The 15,691-nt window shown below is 35.2% G+C and overlaps 6 protein-coding genes across 6 annotated transcripts; 3 read left to right on the forward strand and 3 right to left on the reverse strand. All coding sequences in view use genetic code 12, as the record gives it.

The window, feature by feature from the left end:
• Positions 1-359: 359 nt before the first annotated feature.
• CTRG_04682 (L-aminoadipate-semialdehyde dehydrogenase large subunit) lies at positions 360-3,248 on the forward strand (the record flags this gene model as incomplete). Its single annotated transcript, XM_002550338.1, has 1 exon — positions 360-3,248. One exon carries the CDS (start codon positions 360-362, stop codon positions 3,246-3,248), a length of 2,889 nt encoding a protein of 962 aa, XP_002550384.1.
• Positions 3,249-3,612: 364 nt separating this feature from the next.
• On the reverse strand, positions 3,613-4,575 carry LPG20 (aldo-keto reductase superfamily protein; the record flags this gene model as incomplete). The annotated part of the gene is made up of 1 exon (XM_002550339.1): positions 3,613-4,575. The coding sequence occupies one exon, from the start codon at positions 4,573-4,575 to the stop codon at positions 3,613-3,615; it is 963 nt and encodes a 320-aa protein (XP_002550385.1).
• A 750-nt stretch (positions 4,576-5,325) lies between these two features.
• CTRG_04684 (uncharacterized protein) lies at positions 5,326-8,013 on the reverse strand (the record flags this gene model as incomplete). Its single annotated transcript, XM_002550340.1, has 1 exon — positions 5,326-8,013. One exon carries the CDS (start codon positions 8,011-8,013, stop codon positions 5,326-5,328), a length of 2,688 nt encoding a protein of 895 aa, XP_002550386.1.
• CTRG_04685 (uncharacterized protein) lies at positions 7,316-9,082 on the reverse strand (the record flags this gene model as incomplete). The annotated part of the gene is made up of 1 exon (XM_002550341.1): positions 7,316-9,082. The coding sequence occupies one exon, from the start codon at positions 9,080-9,082 to the stop codon at positions 7,316-7,318; it is 1,767 nt and encodes a 588-aa protein (XP_002550387.1).
• A 2,423-nt stretch (positions 9,083-11,505) lies between these two features.
• On the forward strand, positions 11,506-12,825 carry LYS21 (homocitrate synthase; the record flags this gene model as incomplete). The annotated part of the gene is made up of 1 exon (XM_002550342.1): positions 11,506-12,825. The coding sequence occupies one exon, from the start codon at positions 11,506-11,508 to the stop codon at positions 12,823-12,825; it is 1,320 nt and encodes a 439-aa protein (XP_002550388.1).
• Positions 12,826-14,604: 1,779 nt separating this feature from the next.
• CTRG_04687 (uncharacterized protein) lies at positions 14,605-15,192 on the forward strand (the record flags this gene model as incomplete). The annotated part of the gene is made up of 1 exon (XM_002550343.1): positions 14,605-15,192. One exon carries the CDS (start codon positions 14,605-14,607, stop codon positions 15,190-15,192), a length of 588 nt encoding a protein of 195 aa, XP_002550389.1.
• Positions 15,193-15,691: the final 499 nt, after the last annotated feature.

The following is a 15,691-nucleotide window of genomic DNA, read 5'->3' on the forward strand; positions in this document are numbered from 1 at the left end:
AGCCTATCCACCAGCTAGACAGAATATTTACCTTTCTGTTGCTCAAACCAAGAGGATTGATTGGTTTGGAAAAAGCTGGTACTTTGGATCAATTGGTAGTTGACTACATTAATAACGAATTGGATGTGATTACTACAATCCCACAATTGAAAATTGAAGACGATGGTAAATTAGTTGGTGGTAATCTTGAGAATAAATCAGAAGACTGTTTAGCCAGCTACGAAAGTTTCAAAGATCAACCAACCGGGGTTATAGTTGGACCTGATTCTAATCCTACTTTATCTTTCACCTCTGGTTCTGAGGGTATTCCAAAAGGTGTTTTAGGTCGTCATTACTCATTAGCTTACTATTTTCCATGGATGGCTAAAAGATTTGGCTTATCAGAAAATGATAAATTTACCATGTTATCTGGTATTGCTCATGATCCAATTCAAAGAGATATGTTTACTCCGTTATTCTTGGGTGCCCAATTATTGGTTCCAACTGCGGACGATATCGGTACTCCAGGTAAATTAGCTGACTGGATGAGCAATTATGGGGCCACTGTTACCCATTTAACTCCAGCTATGGGTCAATTATTAAGTGCACAAGCTACCACCCCAATTCCAAGTTTGCATCATGCTTTCTTTGTTGGTGATATTTTAACCAAGAGAGATTGTTTGAGATTGCAAAGTTTAGCTGAAAATGTCTTCATTGTTAATATGTATGGTACAACTGAAACCCAAAGATCTGTTTCTTACTTTGAAATCAAGAGTCGTAAAGAAGATCCAACTTACTTGAAGAATTTGAAAGATGTTATGCCTGCAGGTACTGGTATGCAAAACGTTCAATTATTAGTTGTGAATAGAAATGATCGCTCCCAAACTTGTGGTGTCGGTGAAGTTGGGGAAATTTACGTCAGAGCTGCTGGTTTGGCTGAAGGTTACCGTGGGTTACCAGACATGAATGCTGCCAAATTTATCACTAATTGGTATGTTGATCCAGAAGAATGGATTAAGCAAGACAAAGTCAATGCTAAAAGTAGCGAAACTTGGAGAGAACACGGTTGGTTGGGACCAAGAGATAGAATGTACAGATCTGGTGATTTGGGTCGTTATTTGCCTGATGGTAATGTTGAATGTTGTGGTAGAGCCGATGATCAAGTCAAAATTAGAGGCTTTAGAATTGAGTTAGGTGAAATTGATACCCATTTATCTCAACACCCATTAGTTAGAGAGAACGTTACTTTGGTTAGAAGAGATAAGAACGAAGAACCAACTTTAATTTCTTATATTGTTCCAAAAGATTCTCCAGAATTGAAAAACTTCAAGTCGGAAATTGATGATTCTGCTGAAGAAGTCAATGATCCTATTGTTGAAGGTTTGGTTGCTTACAGAGAGTTGATTAAAGATATTAGAGCTTACTTGAAAAAGAAATTAGCTTCCTATGCAATTCCAACTATCATTGTTCCATTAGTTAAATTGCCATTAAATCCAAATGGTAAAGTTGACAAGCCAAAATTACCATTCCCAGATACTGCTCAATTAGCTGCTGTTTCAAAATTAAGTGTCGGTGGTAAAGACTCCCAAGATATCGAAGAAGAAAACTTGACTAAAATTGAAGAACAAATTAGAGATTTGTGGTTCGATGTTTTACCAAACCGTCCAGCTACCATTTCAAAACAAGATTCATTCTTTGATTTGGGTGGTCATTCTATTTTGGGAACTAGAATGATTTTTGAATTGAGAAAGAAATTAAATGTTGAAGTCCCATTGGGTGTAATCTTCAAAAACCCAACGGTTGAACAATTTGCTAAAGAAGTTGAAAAAGTCATCAAAGGTCAAGACTTCCAATTAGCAGATGAAGGTAAAACTGTTAAAGAACAAGAAAATGAAGGTGCCAACAAGGAGAGAGAATTAAATTATGCTGAAGATGCTGTTGAATTGTCCAAGACGGCTCTTTTATCTTCATATCCGTCATTAAAAGAAATTCCAGAAAGTTCCGTTAATGTATTTGTGACTGGTGCTACTGGATTCTTGGGTTCTTTCATTATCCGTGACTTGTTGACTGCTCGTAAAGGCTTGGACACCAAAGTTTATGCGCATGTTAGAGCTTCTTCCAAAGAAGCTGGTTTACAAAGATTGCGTCAAACTGGTACTACATATGGTATTTGGGATCCATCATGGGAAAATAAAATTGAAATTGTTTTGGGTGATTTGTCTCAAAAACAATTTGGATTGGACGATTCCAAATGGGCAGATTTGACTAACAACATTGATGTTATTATTCATAATGGTGCTTTTGTTCATTGGGTCTATCCATATTCTCAATTGCGTGATGCAAATGTCATTGGTACCATCAATGTGTTGAACATGGCTGGTGAAGGTAAACCAAAATTCTTTTCTTTTGTTTCATCTACTTCTTCCTTGGATACCGATTATTTTGTTAATTTATCAGATGAATTATTATCTCAAGGTAAATCTGGTATTTTGGAATCTGACGATTTACAAGGTTCTAGTAAAGGTTTGGGTAATGGATATGGCCAATCTAAATGGTCAGCCGAATACATTATTAGACGTGCTGGTGAAAGAGGTTTAAGAGGTTGTATTACCAGACCAGGTTACGTTACTGGTTTTTCTAGGACTGGGGCTTCCAACACAGATGATTTCTTGTTGAGAATGTTGAAAGGATCTGCAGAATTGGGTGCATATCCAGATATCACTAACAACGTAAACATGGTTCCAGTTGATCATGTTGCTAGAGTTGTTACTGCTACTGCTTTGAACCCACCAAATGATGATGAGTTGTCTGTTGCTCATGTTACAGGACATCCAAGAATCCAATTCAATGATTACTTGGGATGTTTGAATACTTATGGATATGATATTAAACCGGAAGATTACCCAGTTTGGACAACTTCTTTAGAAAAATTTGTCGTTGAAGAAAGTAAAGAATCGGCATTGTTCCCATTATTGCATTTTGTTTTGGATAATTTACCTCAAGATACCAAAGCCCCAGAATTGGATGATACAAATGCTGCAAAATCATTAGCAAAAGATGCCAAATATACTGGTGAAGATGTCAGTAAAGGTAAAGGTGTTGACTTGGAACAAACTGGTATCTATATTAGTTACTTAATCAAAATTGGATTCTTACCAAAACCAACCGGTGCTAATGCCAAAAAGCAATTACCAGAAGTCGAAGTCAGTCAAGAAAGTTTGGACTTGATCAATCAAGGTGCTGGTGCTCGTGGATCTGCTGCTAAGTAAGGTTCTATTAATTAAATTTATGTATATTAGTAAATAAAGAAAAGAAACAATAAATGTAAATATTATGTGTATACCAAGTCTAATATTTTGTAGACATCATTCAACCATATGAAATTGTTAGATACGAAGTTAAAAAGATCTTTGACTCTAATGGTAGTGTGTGAACTACCTCGTTGTCACTAGGAGCTTGTTTATTATTTGGTGAAAAATCATTTGTTCTTCAACTACACAACCAACACTTAAAATAACACTGTAAGACTCGTCTCCATAATCCCTTAAACAATTGGAACTTTAGGAACGTATGGTTCTTCTAAATAATCAATTTCTACTTGGATCAACTTCAATGTGGTAGCATTTAAATATGTCATCGACACGTGCAAACGGAAAGAAAGGACCAACAATTGGATTGAAGCCCTTTACTAATAGACCAAGCAGTTGCAACAACAGCCATACTGACACCATTATCTTTGGAAACCTTTTCAACTCTATTCACAATCTCTTTGTCAACGTTGTTCAATTCGTCAAGACCCAACATCTTGAAAGTTTTATCAGTTTTATCTCTAGAATTAATGGAGGTTCCAGTAATTGGTCTAGCCAAAACTCCTCTGGCAATTGGAGACCATGGAATAATTCCAACTTTTCCAATTACATTATCTTGACAAAAAGGAATCATTTCTCTTTCCTCTTCTCGATAAAGCAAATTATGATAATTTTGCATACTAATAAACTTATGCCATCCGTTTTGTTCCGCAACAAACTGTAATTGAGCAAATTCAATGGCTTTCATTGAGGATGCCCCAATGTATCTTGCAAGTCCTTGGTCAACAACATCATTTAAAGCTTTCATTATCTCCTTTTTTGGAGTAGTGAGATCCAATCTATGTATCTGAATTACATCAATATAAGTACCCAATCTATCAACAGAAGCTTGAACTGCATCCAAAATATGCTTTCTTGACAACCCTTGAGAATTAACATAGTTTATTGCTGGGAACTTTTCACGATCAGCTAAATTAAACCCAGGTGTCTTAGTATCAACAGGGAAAAACACTTTGCTTAAAATAACAACTCTATCTCTTGGGATATCAAATTTCTTAAGAAATTTACCAAGAATTTCTTCAGATTTACCCATAGAATACACATCAGCAGTATCAAATGTTCTTAATCCAGAATCATAGGCATGTTTTAAAATTTTGAAAATTTCTTCTTCATCATCCATAACCCAATCAGCAAAAGCCTTACTACCATAAGTCATGCATCCGACGATCACTGGAGCAATTTTTAACCCAGAATCTCCTAAGTTGTTATATTTAAGTTCAATTGGCATTATTTGAAAAGTAAAACTAAATTAATAAACAAAATAATAATAAGAAGAAGAAGAAAAGATTGAAAATAGTCTTTGTGAATTTGAGTGGAATTTATAGTTGACTAATCTTTTTTTTTTTTTTTTTGGTGTGTCCATTGAACGACGACTCGGTTTTATTCATGCGGAAGTTACCGAATTAGGAAAATATCCGAGTGTGATAGAATACTAAAGACTCCCAGTATGTAAAGAAACCGAATAAGTACGAAGAAATACAACACGATGTAAAAAAATCTGGTTCCTAAAAACTAATTTCCTTTAAAAAGAGAAAGCATAAACATTGCTCATCATCAACTGAGTATCAGAAATGTCCATAACACTATTTGCTTACAAAACAATATATGAAGTGAACGATAGTAACGGTAACAATATAAGAAGACTATGTAATAAAGGCAATCATCAATTTAATAAAATGACGAGTATATTAGCACTATTTAAAAATAAAAACATAAAGCATAAGGTAAAACTAGTACTAACCGAAAGTTTAAATTGTTATAACGAATGCAACGACAACTGTAATAAATGCAGATAATGACAATTTAGTTGATGAAGCACCACTGAAACTGATAGGTACTTCAGGAGTAATGGCTGCACTAGGAATACCAAACGCACCTTCCATTGCATTAGTTCCATTTGAAAAGCCAGGTTTGAATGCCTGAGTACCATCATGTTTTCCAGCACCAGAATTACTAGAACCAGAAACCAAGGATGTTGCTAATGTAAATGGATCAATTGACATGACATTAGAAGCTTGACTTCCATCACCAGCAAGTGTAACAGAACCATTGCCAGAACCATTGTTAGAACCAGATCCATTTTCAGAACCGTCTCCAGAGCCATTTCCTGATTCACCAGATCCACTACCAGATCCACTACCAGATCCATTACCAGATCCATTTCCAGATTCACCAGATCCACTACCGGAACCGTTTCCAGATTCACCAGAGCCATTTTCAGAACCGTCTCCAGAGCCATTACCAGAACCATTACCTGATCCATTACCAGAACCATTTCCAGATCCATTACCTGATCCATTACCAGAACCATTTCCAGATCCATTACCTGATCCATTTCCAGATTCACCAGAACCATTACCAGATTCTTCAGAACCGTTTCCTGATTCGTTACCAGATTCACCAGAACCGTTTCCTGATTCGTTACCAGATTCTCCAGAACCGTTTCCTGATTCGTTACCAGATTCACCAGAGCCATTTCCAGATTCACCAGAACCGTTTTCTGATTCACCAGAACCGTTTCCTGAACCATTTCCAGATTCACCAGAGCCATTTCCAGATTCACCAGAACCGTTACCTGATTCGTTACCAGATTCACCGGAACCGTTTCCTGATTCGTTACCAGATTCACCGGATCCATTTCCAGATTCACCAGAACCGTTACCTGATTCGTTACCAGATTCACCGGATCCATTACCAGATTCACCAGAACCGTTTCCTGAACCATTTCCAGACTCTCCTGAACCATTACCAGATTCGTTACCAGATTCACCAGAGCCATTACCAGATTCACCAGAACCGTTACCTGATTCGTTACCAGATTCACCGGATCCATTTCCAGATTCACCAGAACCGTTACCAGATTCGTTACCAGATTCACCGGAACCATTACCAGATTCACCGGATCCATTTCCAGATTCACCGGATCCATTTCCAGATTCACCTGAACCATTTCCAGATTCACCTGAACCATTACCAGATTCACCAGAACCGTTTCCTGATTCGTTACCAGATTCACCAGAACCGTTTCCTGATTCGTTACCAGATTCACCAGAACCGTTTTCTGATTCACCAGAACCGTTTTCTGATTCACCAGAACCGTTTCCTGAACCATTTCCAGATTCACCTGAACCATTTCCAGATTCACCAGAACCGTTACCAGATTCGTTACCAGATTCACCGGATCCATTTCCAGATTCACCAGAACCGTTTCCTGATTCACCAGAGCCATTTCCTGATTCACCAGAGCCATTTCCTGATTCGTTACCAGATTCTCCAGAACCGTTTCCTGATTCGTTACCAGATTCACCGGATCCATTTCCAGATTCACCAGAACCGTTACCAGATTCGTTACCAGATTCACCGGAACCATTTCCTGATTCAGAACCATTTCCAGATTCACCGGATCCATTTCCAGATTCACCAGAGCCATTTCCTGATTCGTTACCAGATTCTCCAGAACCGTTTCCTGATTCGTTACCAGATTCACCAGAACCGTTTCCTGATTCACCAGAGCCATTTCCTGATTCACCAGAGCCATTTCCTGATTCGTTACCAGATTCTCCAGAACCGTTTCCTGATTCGTTACCAGATTCACCGGATCCATTTCCAGATTCACCAGAACCGTTACCTGATTCGTTACCAGATTCACCGGATCCATTTCCAGATTCACCAGAACCGTTACCAGATTCGTTACCAGATTCACCGGAACCATTACCAGATTCACCGGATCCATTTCCAGATTCACCGGATCCATTTCCAGATTCACCTGCAGCATTTCCAGATTCATCTGAACCATTACCAGATTCACCAGAACAGTTTCCTGATTCGTTATCAGATTCACCAGAACCGTTTCCTGATTCGTTACCAGATTCACCAGAACCGTTTTCTGATTCACCAGAACCGTTTCTGATTCATCAGAAGCGTTTCCTGAACCATTTGCAGATTCATCTGAATCATTTCCAGATTCATCAGGAACGGTTACCAGATTCGTTACCAGATTCACCGGATCCATTTCCAGATTCACCAGAACCGTTTCCTGATTCACCAGAGCCATTTCCTGATTCACCAGAGCCATTTCCTGATTCGTTACCAGATTCTCCAGAACCGTTTCCTGATTCGTTACCAGATTCACCGGATCCATTTCCAGATTCACCAGAACCGTTTCCTGATTCAGAACCTTTACCAGATTCAGAACCATTACCAGATTCGCCGGATCCATTTCCTGATTCACCGGAACCATTTCCTGATTCAGAACCATTACCAGATTCACCGGAACCATTTCCAGATTCACCAGAACTGTTACCAGAACTGTTACCAGATTCGTTACCAGATTCGTTACCAGATTCGTTACCAGATTCGTTACCAGATTCGTTACCAGATTCGTTGCCAGATTCGTTACCAGATTCACCAGATCCATTTTCCGATTCACTAGATCCATTTTCAGAACCATTTCCTGATTCATTGTCTGGTTCATTTCCAGAACCTGATTCTTTGGCTGAATCGGTTTCTGTGGTTTCAAGGTCACCATTAGAAGTTGGAGTTGCTGAAATTCCATCTGTTGAAAGGTATTGTGGTGTGTCTGAAGAAGAGAGATCAGATAATTCTGAGTATGATTTGTCTTCAATATCACTTGTGAGTGGGGGTATCCATGGAATAGACTCAACATTCATAACACCATCTGGGTCTCTAAGCACATAAACTACTGCACCAGCAGTACTTGTTATACCATCAACAGTGGTTTCAATAAATGTAGTGTATACTTTTGGTATGGTACCAGGAGCAACAGGGAATTCAGGCTCACAAGGTAAACAATGCGAAGTACTAGTCGAACCTTCTGGAGGAGGACCATTGTAAATAACCGCAAATTCGGAAACCTGTTCAAATAAGTCAAAATCATAACCTTCACCAATCTTGAAGTGTTTCCGATAATTGTTGTAGCTCAAAGTTAAAATACCTTTTTCAGCATCGTAAGCCATATCGGTAATTGTATGACCAATTTTAATAATGTTGCCATTACCGAAACCTGCAACAGTAAATGTATAATCAGCAGCACCCATAACTCCCAAAGTACTTGAATCTTCAAGAATAATGGTTTGGTCTGCAGAAGCATGATTGGTTCTCAATTCTAACAACGTGTTTCTAGAAGCTAATATACAACCAGTACCTGAAATACCTGATGTTTGAAGATAATCTTGATTGTAAAGACAGATAGAACCAGTATTTTTAAGAGCAGCAGTATAACCTAAATTAAGCTTCCCACGGGTCTCTGTAGTGTTGTCTTTGTAAACATGAATAGTACCAGAATTGGACCAAGCTCTACCAGTAAGATCAGTTGTTATTTGATCAGTTGTCAGTGCACTACCAAGATAAATTGTTCCTTTGTTATCAAAAGTTGCCCCACCAAATCTAAAACTACTTGGGCCAGAAGTTGCTTCAATAGAATTAAGTACCAACAAGCCATTATTGTAAAGTCTTCCTGTTGTTGCAATCCCTTCAACTTGTAATGGTTTGTTTTCTGATGTAGCAGTAATAAAAGTAGAACCATCATTAGTCATGGTTCCAGTATAAAGAAATTTCACATTGTTAATAATAGACCAGAATGTATCTTTTTTGGTCTTAACAGTACCCAAATTATAATCAGCAACGTCTTGTGTAATTGTATCTTCCTTGATGTCGGCATCTAAAGCAGAAACCGATACAAGACTACCTAACAATAATAATGGTAACCAAAGCATTGTTGATAGTATTTTAAACTTGAATGTTTTAATGATTCTCCAAAATCCAAACAACAACCGGAGAGGAAAATTGGATTCATTTTATACATTCAACATCACCAAGAACAACATCTTAAAGTACTTTAATCATAATCTCTGCATAATAAATAATAAAAAGCAATTTCCCAATTAGTCTGTAGTGGATATTGAAAATGGAACGGCAATTTAGTCTGTCACTGGGTTGGGTTCAACATAGAAAAACTTGTTGATATTAGATTGTGATTTATAATATTTTGATGGATTATAATTTTGCAATACATTTTAAAGGACAAAAAAAAAGAAAGAAAAAAGAAATAAATGCATGACATCAACGGAGAAAATTCCAAGAACTTAACCACCACGGAAATAAGGTTTCACCGACCCTCCATTTTGTGCTTGGATGCCTAATTATGGTACCCCCTTGAAATAATTTAGCAGCCATGTCATTGTTCATAGATTTGTTGATGTGTCCAGTTTTGACCTTTCGACTAAACGACATACATTTCATGAATGAGCCGTATCTTGAGTGATCCTTTGTTATAGCCGCATCCTATGTCTCCTGCCCCTTTAATTAAACCTCCATTTTACGAAGAATAACCTCCTAGCTTTCAATTAATAAAAAAAAAAATGATGCTAAAATGACAATTCATGGGGCAAGGCTATTAAAGTCTTTAAACATTATAATCACTAGTTGGAAATGGAAAATAAAAAAAAAAAATGGGGCGCCTCAAATTAAATGCATTGATGTTGCAAAACAAGGAAAAATACATTGTGAGAAGAAAAAAAAAAAAATAATTTCATTGCTTTTTACTTTGCAGTTTGTTGTTTCGCTGCTTAATCCCCTAACAATTGACAAATAAATACAGCCAAACTGGGTTGCATTTGATTTCATATTTCTGATGGCTCTTTTGTTCTATTGTCTATTTTTTATGGCTTGTTTTGTTCTATTATTGCCCTTTACTCCCTCAATAGTCTAGAAGGGATTTACTATCCACCTTTCAAATCCCGTAATTTATTATAGACTTTCTGTCGTTACAATACCATATGTCCCTGATTGAATCGTATTGTTTTTTTTTTCATTTATAAGTAATCTAACTTAAGATTTTGGTACAAAAGCAAAATTGAAAAATAATGAAAACGGCAACAGATTTAAGTGGGAAAAAAAAATAGACATCCTCGTAAATCAAAAAAGAGTTAAATAAGTCTTTCAAATATCCTGTTGTCGTAATTATCAATATGTGATCATTCGATATTCATTCACTTCTTCCACTTAAAGGAATGTCAACAATTAAGTTTATTTCCTCTGCTGGGCAAGTATCTTGTGGATAATCATGTCATATTCCTTTGTCGTAAAACTGACTCCTAGGTGCAATCTCGATACTCTGGAAAAGAGTGATCACAGTAATCAATGAACTTAAAATCAGTAGGGAAACCACTAAAGCAAATATATATAAAATAGTATTTGCACCCAGATATTCATCAGGCGTATTCATTGTTTCTCAAATATGCCCTCTAGATAGTCCAATCTGAAAGGTATTGTGGAAGTTCTTTTATCGAAAATAGCTAAATTATTTCTCCAAATATTAAACTTTTGAGTAGAGTTTTATGTATTTGGGTTTCCCCTCATGGAATAAACGTCTGTACTATTAAAGTCAAAAATCAAATGCGTAAATTCAACTGTTGAGCCCTTCGACTGGTTCCGGTCAAAGTCATTCAACTCTATTGGTACATCGCCACTACTCAAAGAAGTTTAATAGTGTATTCGTTTCGAATTTTGGTATCCCAGCTTCAATTATTTTCTATGTACTGTCGTAATGTTTACTAAGGCTCGTATCAATCCCTCATCCTTGTGTGTTCATTAGGATTCATGTCCAATACTATCAACATAAATAGATGATTTGTTCTCATATGATATTTTTGTGTATTTTTAGGAAAATCACGAATGATATAATTTGAATAATGGAAAACTGAATGATATAATAAATTAAAATTGGGGATGTATGTTGCAATCAAGATAATTAAATGAATTATATATCCTAAACCCAGGAATGGGTACCATATAGATTAATTTGTTCTTGCATGGTTTAACTGTACATCATCATGTCATGTTGACCAACTCACTATAATATAGTTTCTATTGATATGGGTGATATTCAATGTTTAGATCTAGCCAAAGGAAGAAGGAAAAACAAAAACAAAAAATTCACGAACATGATGCCAAGGTTTGCTTAGCCATGTGCACACGACTTCCGGTATCGCTAACAGGCGCACTCATTCTACAGATTGCCCAAGCTAAGAAACCGCATTTTTTTTATTTAATTTTTTTCATTGATCACTCGTGACCAATAATCAATTGATCATTACACATATTAATCACAATCAAATTAAATCAAAAGCGAAGAACAATGGTTGAAGGTTATAAAGAAGTTGGAGAATCATTTAGCCGCGAACATAGTCAACAAAATCCATATGGTCCAAACCCAGCAGATTTCTTGTCAAATGTTGGAAGTTTCCAATTGATTGAATCAACTTTAAGAGAAGGTGAACAATTTGCCAATGCTTTCTTCACCACTGAAAAGAAAATCGAAATTGCTAAAGCTTTGGATGACTTTGGTGTTGATTACATTGAATTGACTTCCCCTGTTGCTTCTGAACAATCAAGAAGAGATTGTGAAGCCATTTGTAAATTGGGTTTAAAAGCCAAAATTTTAACTCACATTAGATGTCATATGGATGATGCTAGAGTTGCAGTTGAAACCGGTGTTGATGGTGTTGATGTTGTCATTGGTACTTCTCAATTCTTGAGACAATATTCTCATGGTAAAGATATGAACTATATTGCTCAAAGTGCCATTGAAGTTATTGAATTTGTTAAATCCAAAGGTATTGAAATTAGATTCTCATCTGAAGATTCTTTTAGATCTGATTTGGTTGATTTGTTAAATATTTACCGTACGGTTGATAAAATCGGTGTGAATAGAGTTGGTATTGCTGATACCGTTGGTTGTGCCAACCCAAGACAAGTTTATGAATTGGTGAGAACTTTGAAATCTGTGGTCAAATGTGATATTGAATGTCATTTCCATAATGATACTGGATGTGCTATTGCCAATGCTTATACCGCCTTAGAAGGTGGTGCCAAATTAATTGATGTGAGTGTTTTGGGTATTGGTGAAAGAAATGGTATTACTCCATTGGGTGGATTAATGGCAAGAATGATTGCTGCTGATCGTGACTATGTCTTGTCTAAATATAAAGTTCATAAATTGAGAGATATTGAAAACTTGGTTGCTGAAGCTGTTCAAGTTAATATTCCATTCAACAATCCAATTACCGGTTTCTGTGCCTTCACCCATAAAGCTGGTATTCATGCTAAAGCTATCTTGGCTAACCCATCCACATATGAAATTTTGAGTCCTAGCGATTTCGGTTTGACTAGATATATCCATTTTGCCAACAGATTAACTGGTTGGAATGCCATTAAATCGAGAGTTGATCAATTGAATTTACATTTGACTGATGAACAATGTAAAGAAGTTACTAACAAGATTAAGAAATTGGGAGATGTTAGACAATTGAACATTGATGATGTTGATTCAATTATTAAAGATTTCCACGCAGATTTGGGTACTCCAATTGTCAAAGCCACTAGTCAAGGTTTACCAAAAGTTCCTCATGTATTAGAAGGTTTAGACGAATCTGAAGAGAAAAGATTGAAAAACTAAAGAATCTATTTAATTAATTATTGTTATTAGTATATTTATGTAATCTAATGTTTGGTTGTTGTTTTTTGTTTGTAAGAAAGAAAAAAAAAACGGATACTCTTTTTCTCTATATTCTGTGTATGTGTGTGTGTTGATATTTACAATATTAACTCTATATATTACAATTACTCAACATACTCTGTGATATTGAAGAGTATTAGTTAATTATGAACTTCTGTGTACTGTAAATTTCTTAATGTTAAGCACATTGAAACAACACCAAACGTAATTGACATCATGATACAAATCTTAAAAGATTGGAAATTTTTACCAGAATTCACTGTGATTCCTTTTCTTTTGTCTTGAATGTAAATCAACATGGCAGCAACACAGTTAAGTATTGCAACTATTGTACAAATATATTCTGCAATGGTATACATGATGGAACAGAAGAAATGGGATTATTATTGTTTCTCTATAAGGTTATTATCAGTCTGTGCTGTGTACTTCTGTACTGTATGATCTTTTTTTCTTTTTTTTTTAAAGGTTATGCTATATTTCTAATTCTGTGTGAAAAAGTTATTGGTGGTTCTCATTTAGTTGAGTCTGATTCCCTTGGTGATGGCACTGGTATGTTTCATTGAATGTACCATAAAATACATCTGAAGATTATAAAAAATAAGCCTTGAAAAACGTGGAGAATAAAACAAGGAGGTTTAATCAAAAAAAAAAAGAGACAGAGACAAAAAAAAAAAGTGGATGATTGTGATGGTGGTTAAAGTTAAGGAAAAAATAAATTTTCTCATAAATTTCATTGTAAGGTTATTCGCGAACCTTGGATTTCTTTTCTTTTTCCTTCCTTCCCTTTTTGATTTAGTAGGCAGTACTCTGTGGTCATCTCTGAGCTAGATCACGTGGGTATTTTATTTTCCCACCTTTCCCGTAGTTTTTTGTTTACGGTGATAAACTAAAAAAGGGAAATAGAAAGCAAACAAATAAATGAAAATAATAATAATAAAGGAAAAAAATAATATAGCAGGTTATATTTTTAAAGGATTAATTTGTAATATTCAAGTATGGTTTCATAAGTAGATGTTTATCTCTTTGTAATGAAAAAGGGAAATTGAAAATTCACATAAAGATCAAAGCTTCAAGAATTTTTAATTTTTGGTTTTCGTTCCATGTTGCATTGAATGTACCCAAAAACGGATTAGTTCGTAGTTTATGCGAGATTGCTTAAGTGTAAACAAAGGAATAATAAGCAAAACCAAATTCGTATGGTTTCCATCTAGATGTTGTTCAATGATTGAAAGCGATTAGAGAGACCCTTTATAACTAATGTCCACTTGTCATACCCGTGAAAACGGTTTTTGTTTGTAGTCTTATTTATTTGGTTTGAAATTAAGCCAAAAAAATAAATTGATTGTAGAATTTTCTGTTAAGGAAAGTTAATCTTTCAATTGCAAGAAAAGTTTACTCATGTTTATCGACAAAAATTTTACAAAAATTCTTTTAAAACTAAAAAATTGTTTCCAAAAGAAGTTCAATTTGACAAGAAATACAAGGAATTATAACAATTGATTGAATAGTATACTCTAGATACCTCATTTTCTAGACCTTGTAATTCAGGTATCTAAACTTAAACAAAATCAACAAAGTTCGTGTCCTTACCAAACTCATCTCAAAAAAATGCTCTAGTAGAGATGTAAGAAGAGTGAGAGAGGAGAGAAAAAAAAGTGTAAGGGTACAACCCAATATCAATTGACCTTATAGAGAAAATAATATCAATTGTAATTAACAATGGCAGCTGCGGATAGTCACAATAATAATAAAAAAAGATCCAACAGAAGAAGAAAGAAGAGAAGAACAGAAGACTTTTCATCATCAAGTGAATCTTCATCCTCATCATCCTCCGATTCAGAACATGAAATCGACGAACAACCATCCGAAATAGCAATCGAACAAGCTGTAGTCACACAAGGCAATATCAACATAGATGATATGGAAATCGACTCAGATAACGAAAATAACAACAAAGATAAAATACCCGATAATTTAACCATCGACCAGAAAAGACTATTAAATGATAAAACATTTACAACTACACCAATTTCAAATTTAACACATGAACAACAGCAACTTAAGAATATATCTAATTTAAATGAAATTACATCGAATTTGAATCAAACTAAACAAAGTTTGAATAATGATTTCTTGAAAGTTATGACTAATGAGTTTAATGATGATTTGGATGAATTAAGAAAGAAACCTGATTTTAAATCTTTGGTTCTTTTAGCCAAAACTTTACAACTGGGTCTGAACATGTTTGATGTTGACGTTTTGACTGATTTACTTGAAGAAGAAGAAGTAGCAAAAGGATCTAAGTAGTAGTCTTTTTTTTTTTCCATTTTATATAAAAAATAGAATATTTGATGATAGATTAAATGATTGCAAAATAGGGAAAAAAATTTTTTACTGACAGAAACGTGTTTCGATATTTTTTTATACATGAAAAAACCCACGTTAATTGGCAACAAAAACAATAACACCTTGAACGTAGTTTAAATGTTGTCAATTTGAAATTTATACATTTGGCTTGTATGTTTTTTTTTTAGATTTTGATATACAATTGTTTATATAAAGATAAAAGAGTAACCGACTGGTCTCCGTAAGTGATTCCTTGTCGTATAACTATAATTTTCTCTCCTCGTTCTGATTGTGCTTACTCATATTTATTTTTCGCTACTTTCTCCTTTTTCTTGTTTCTTTGTGCATGCACAAAAAAAAAAAATTGAAACCTATATTTTATACACAAGCAACCCTTTATCCAAAGTTATTTATATTTCTACTTAATAAGAAAACGATCACATATAAGAGAATATTTAGT

Source organism: Candida tropicalis (assembly GCF_000006335.3).
Source record: "Candida tropicalis MYA-3404 genomic scaffold supercont3.6, whole genome shotgun sequence".
In the NCBI taxonomy this organism is placed as follows: Eukaryota; Fungi; Ascomycota; class Pichiomycetes; order Serinales; family Debaryomycetaceae; genus Candida; species Candida tropicalis.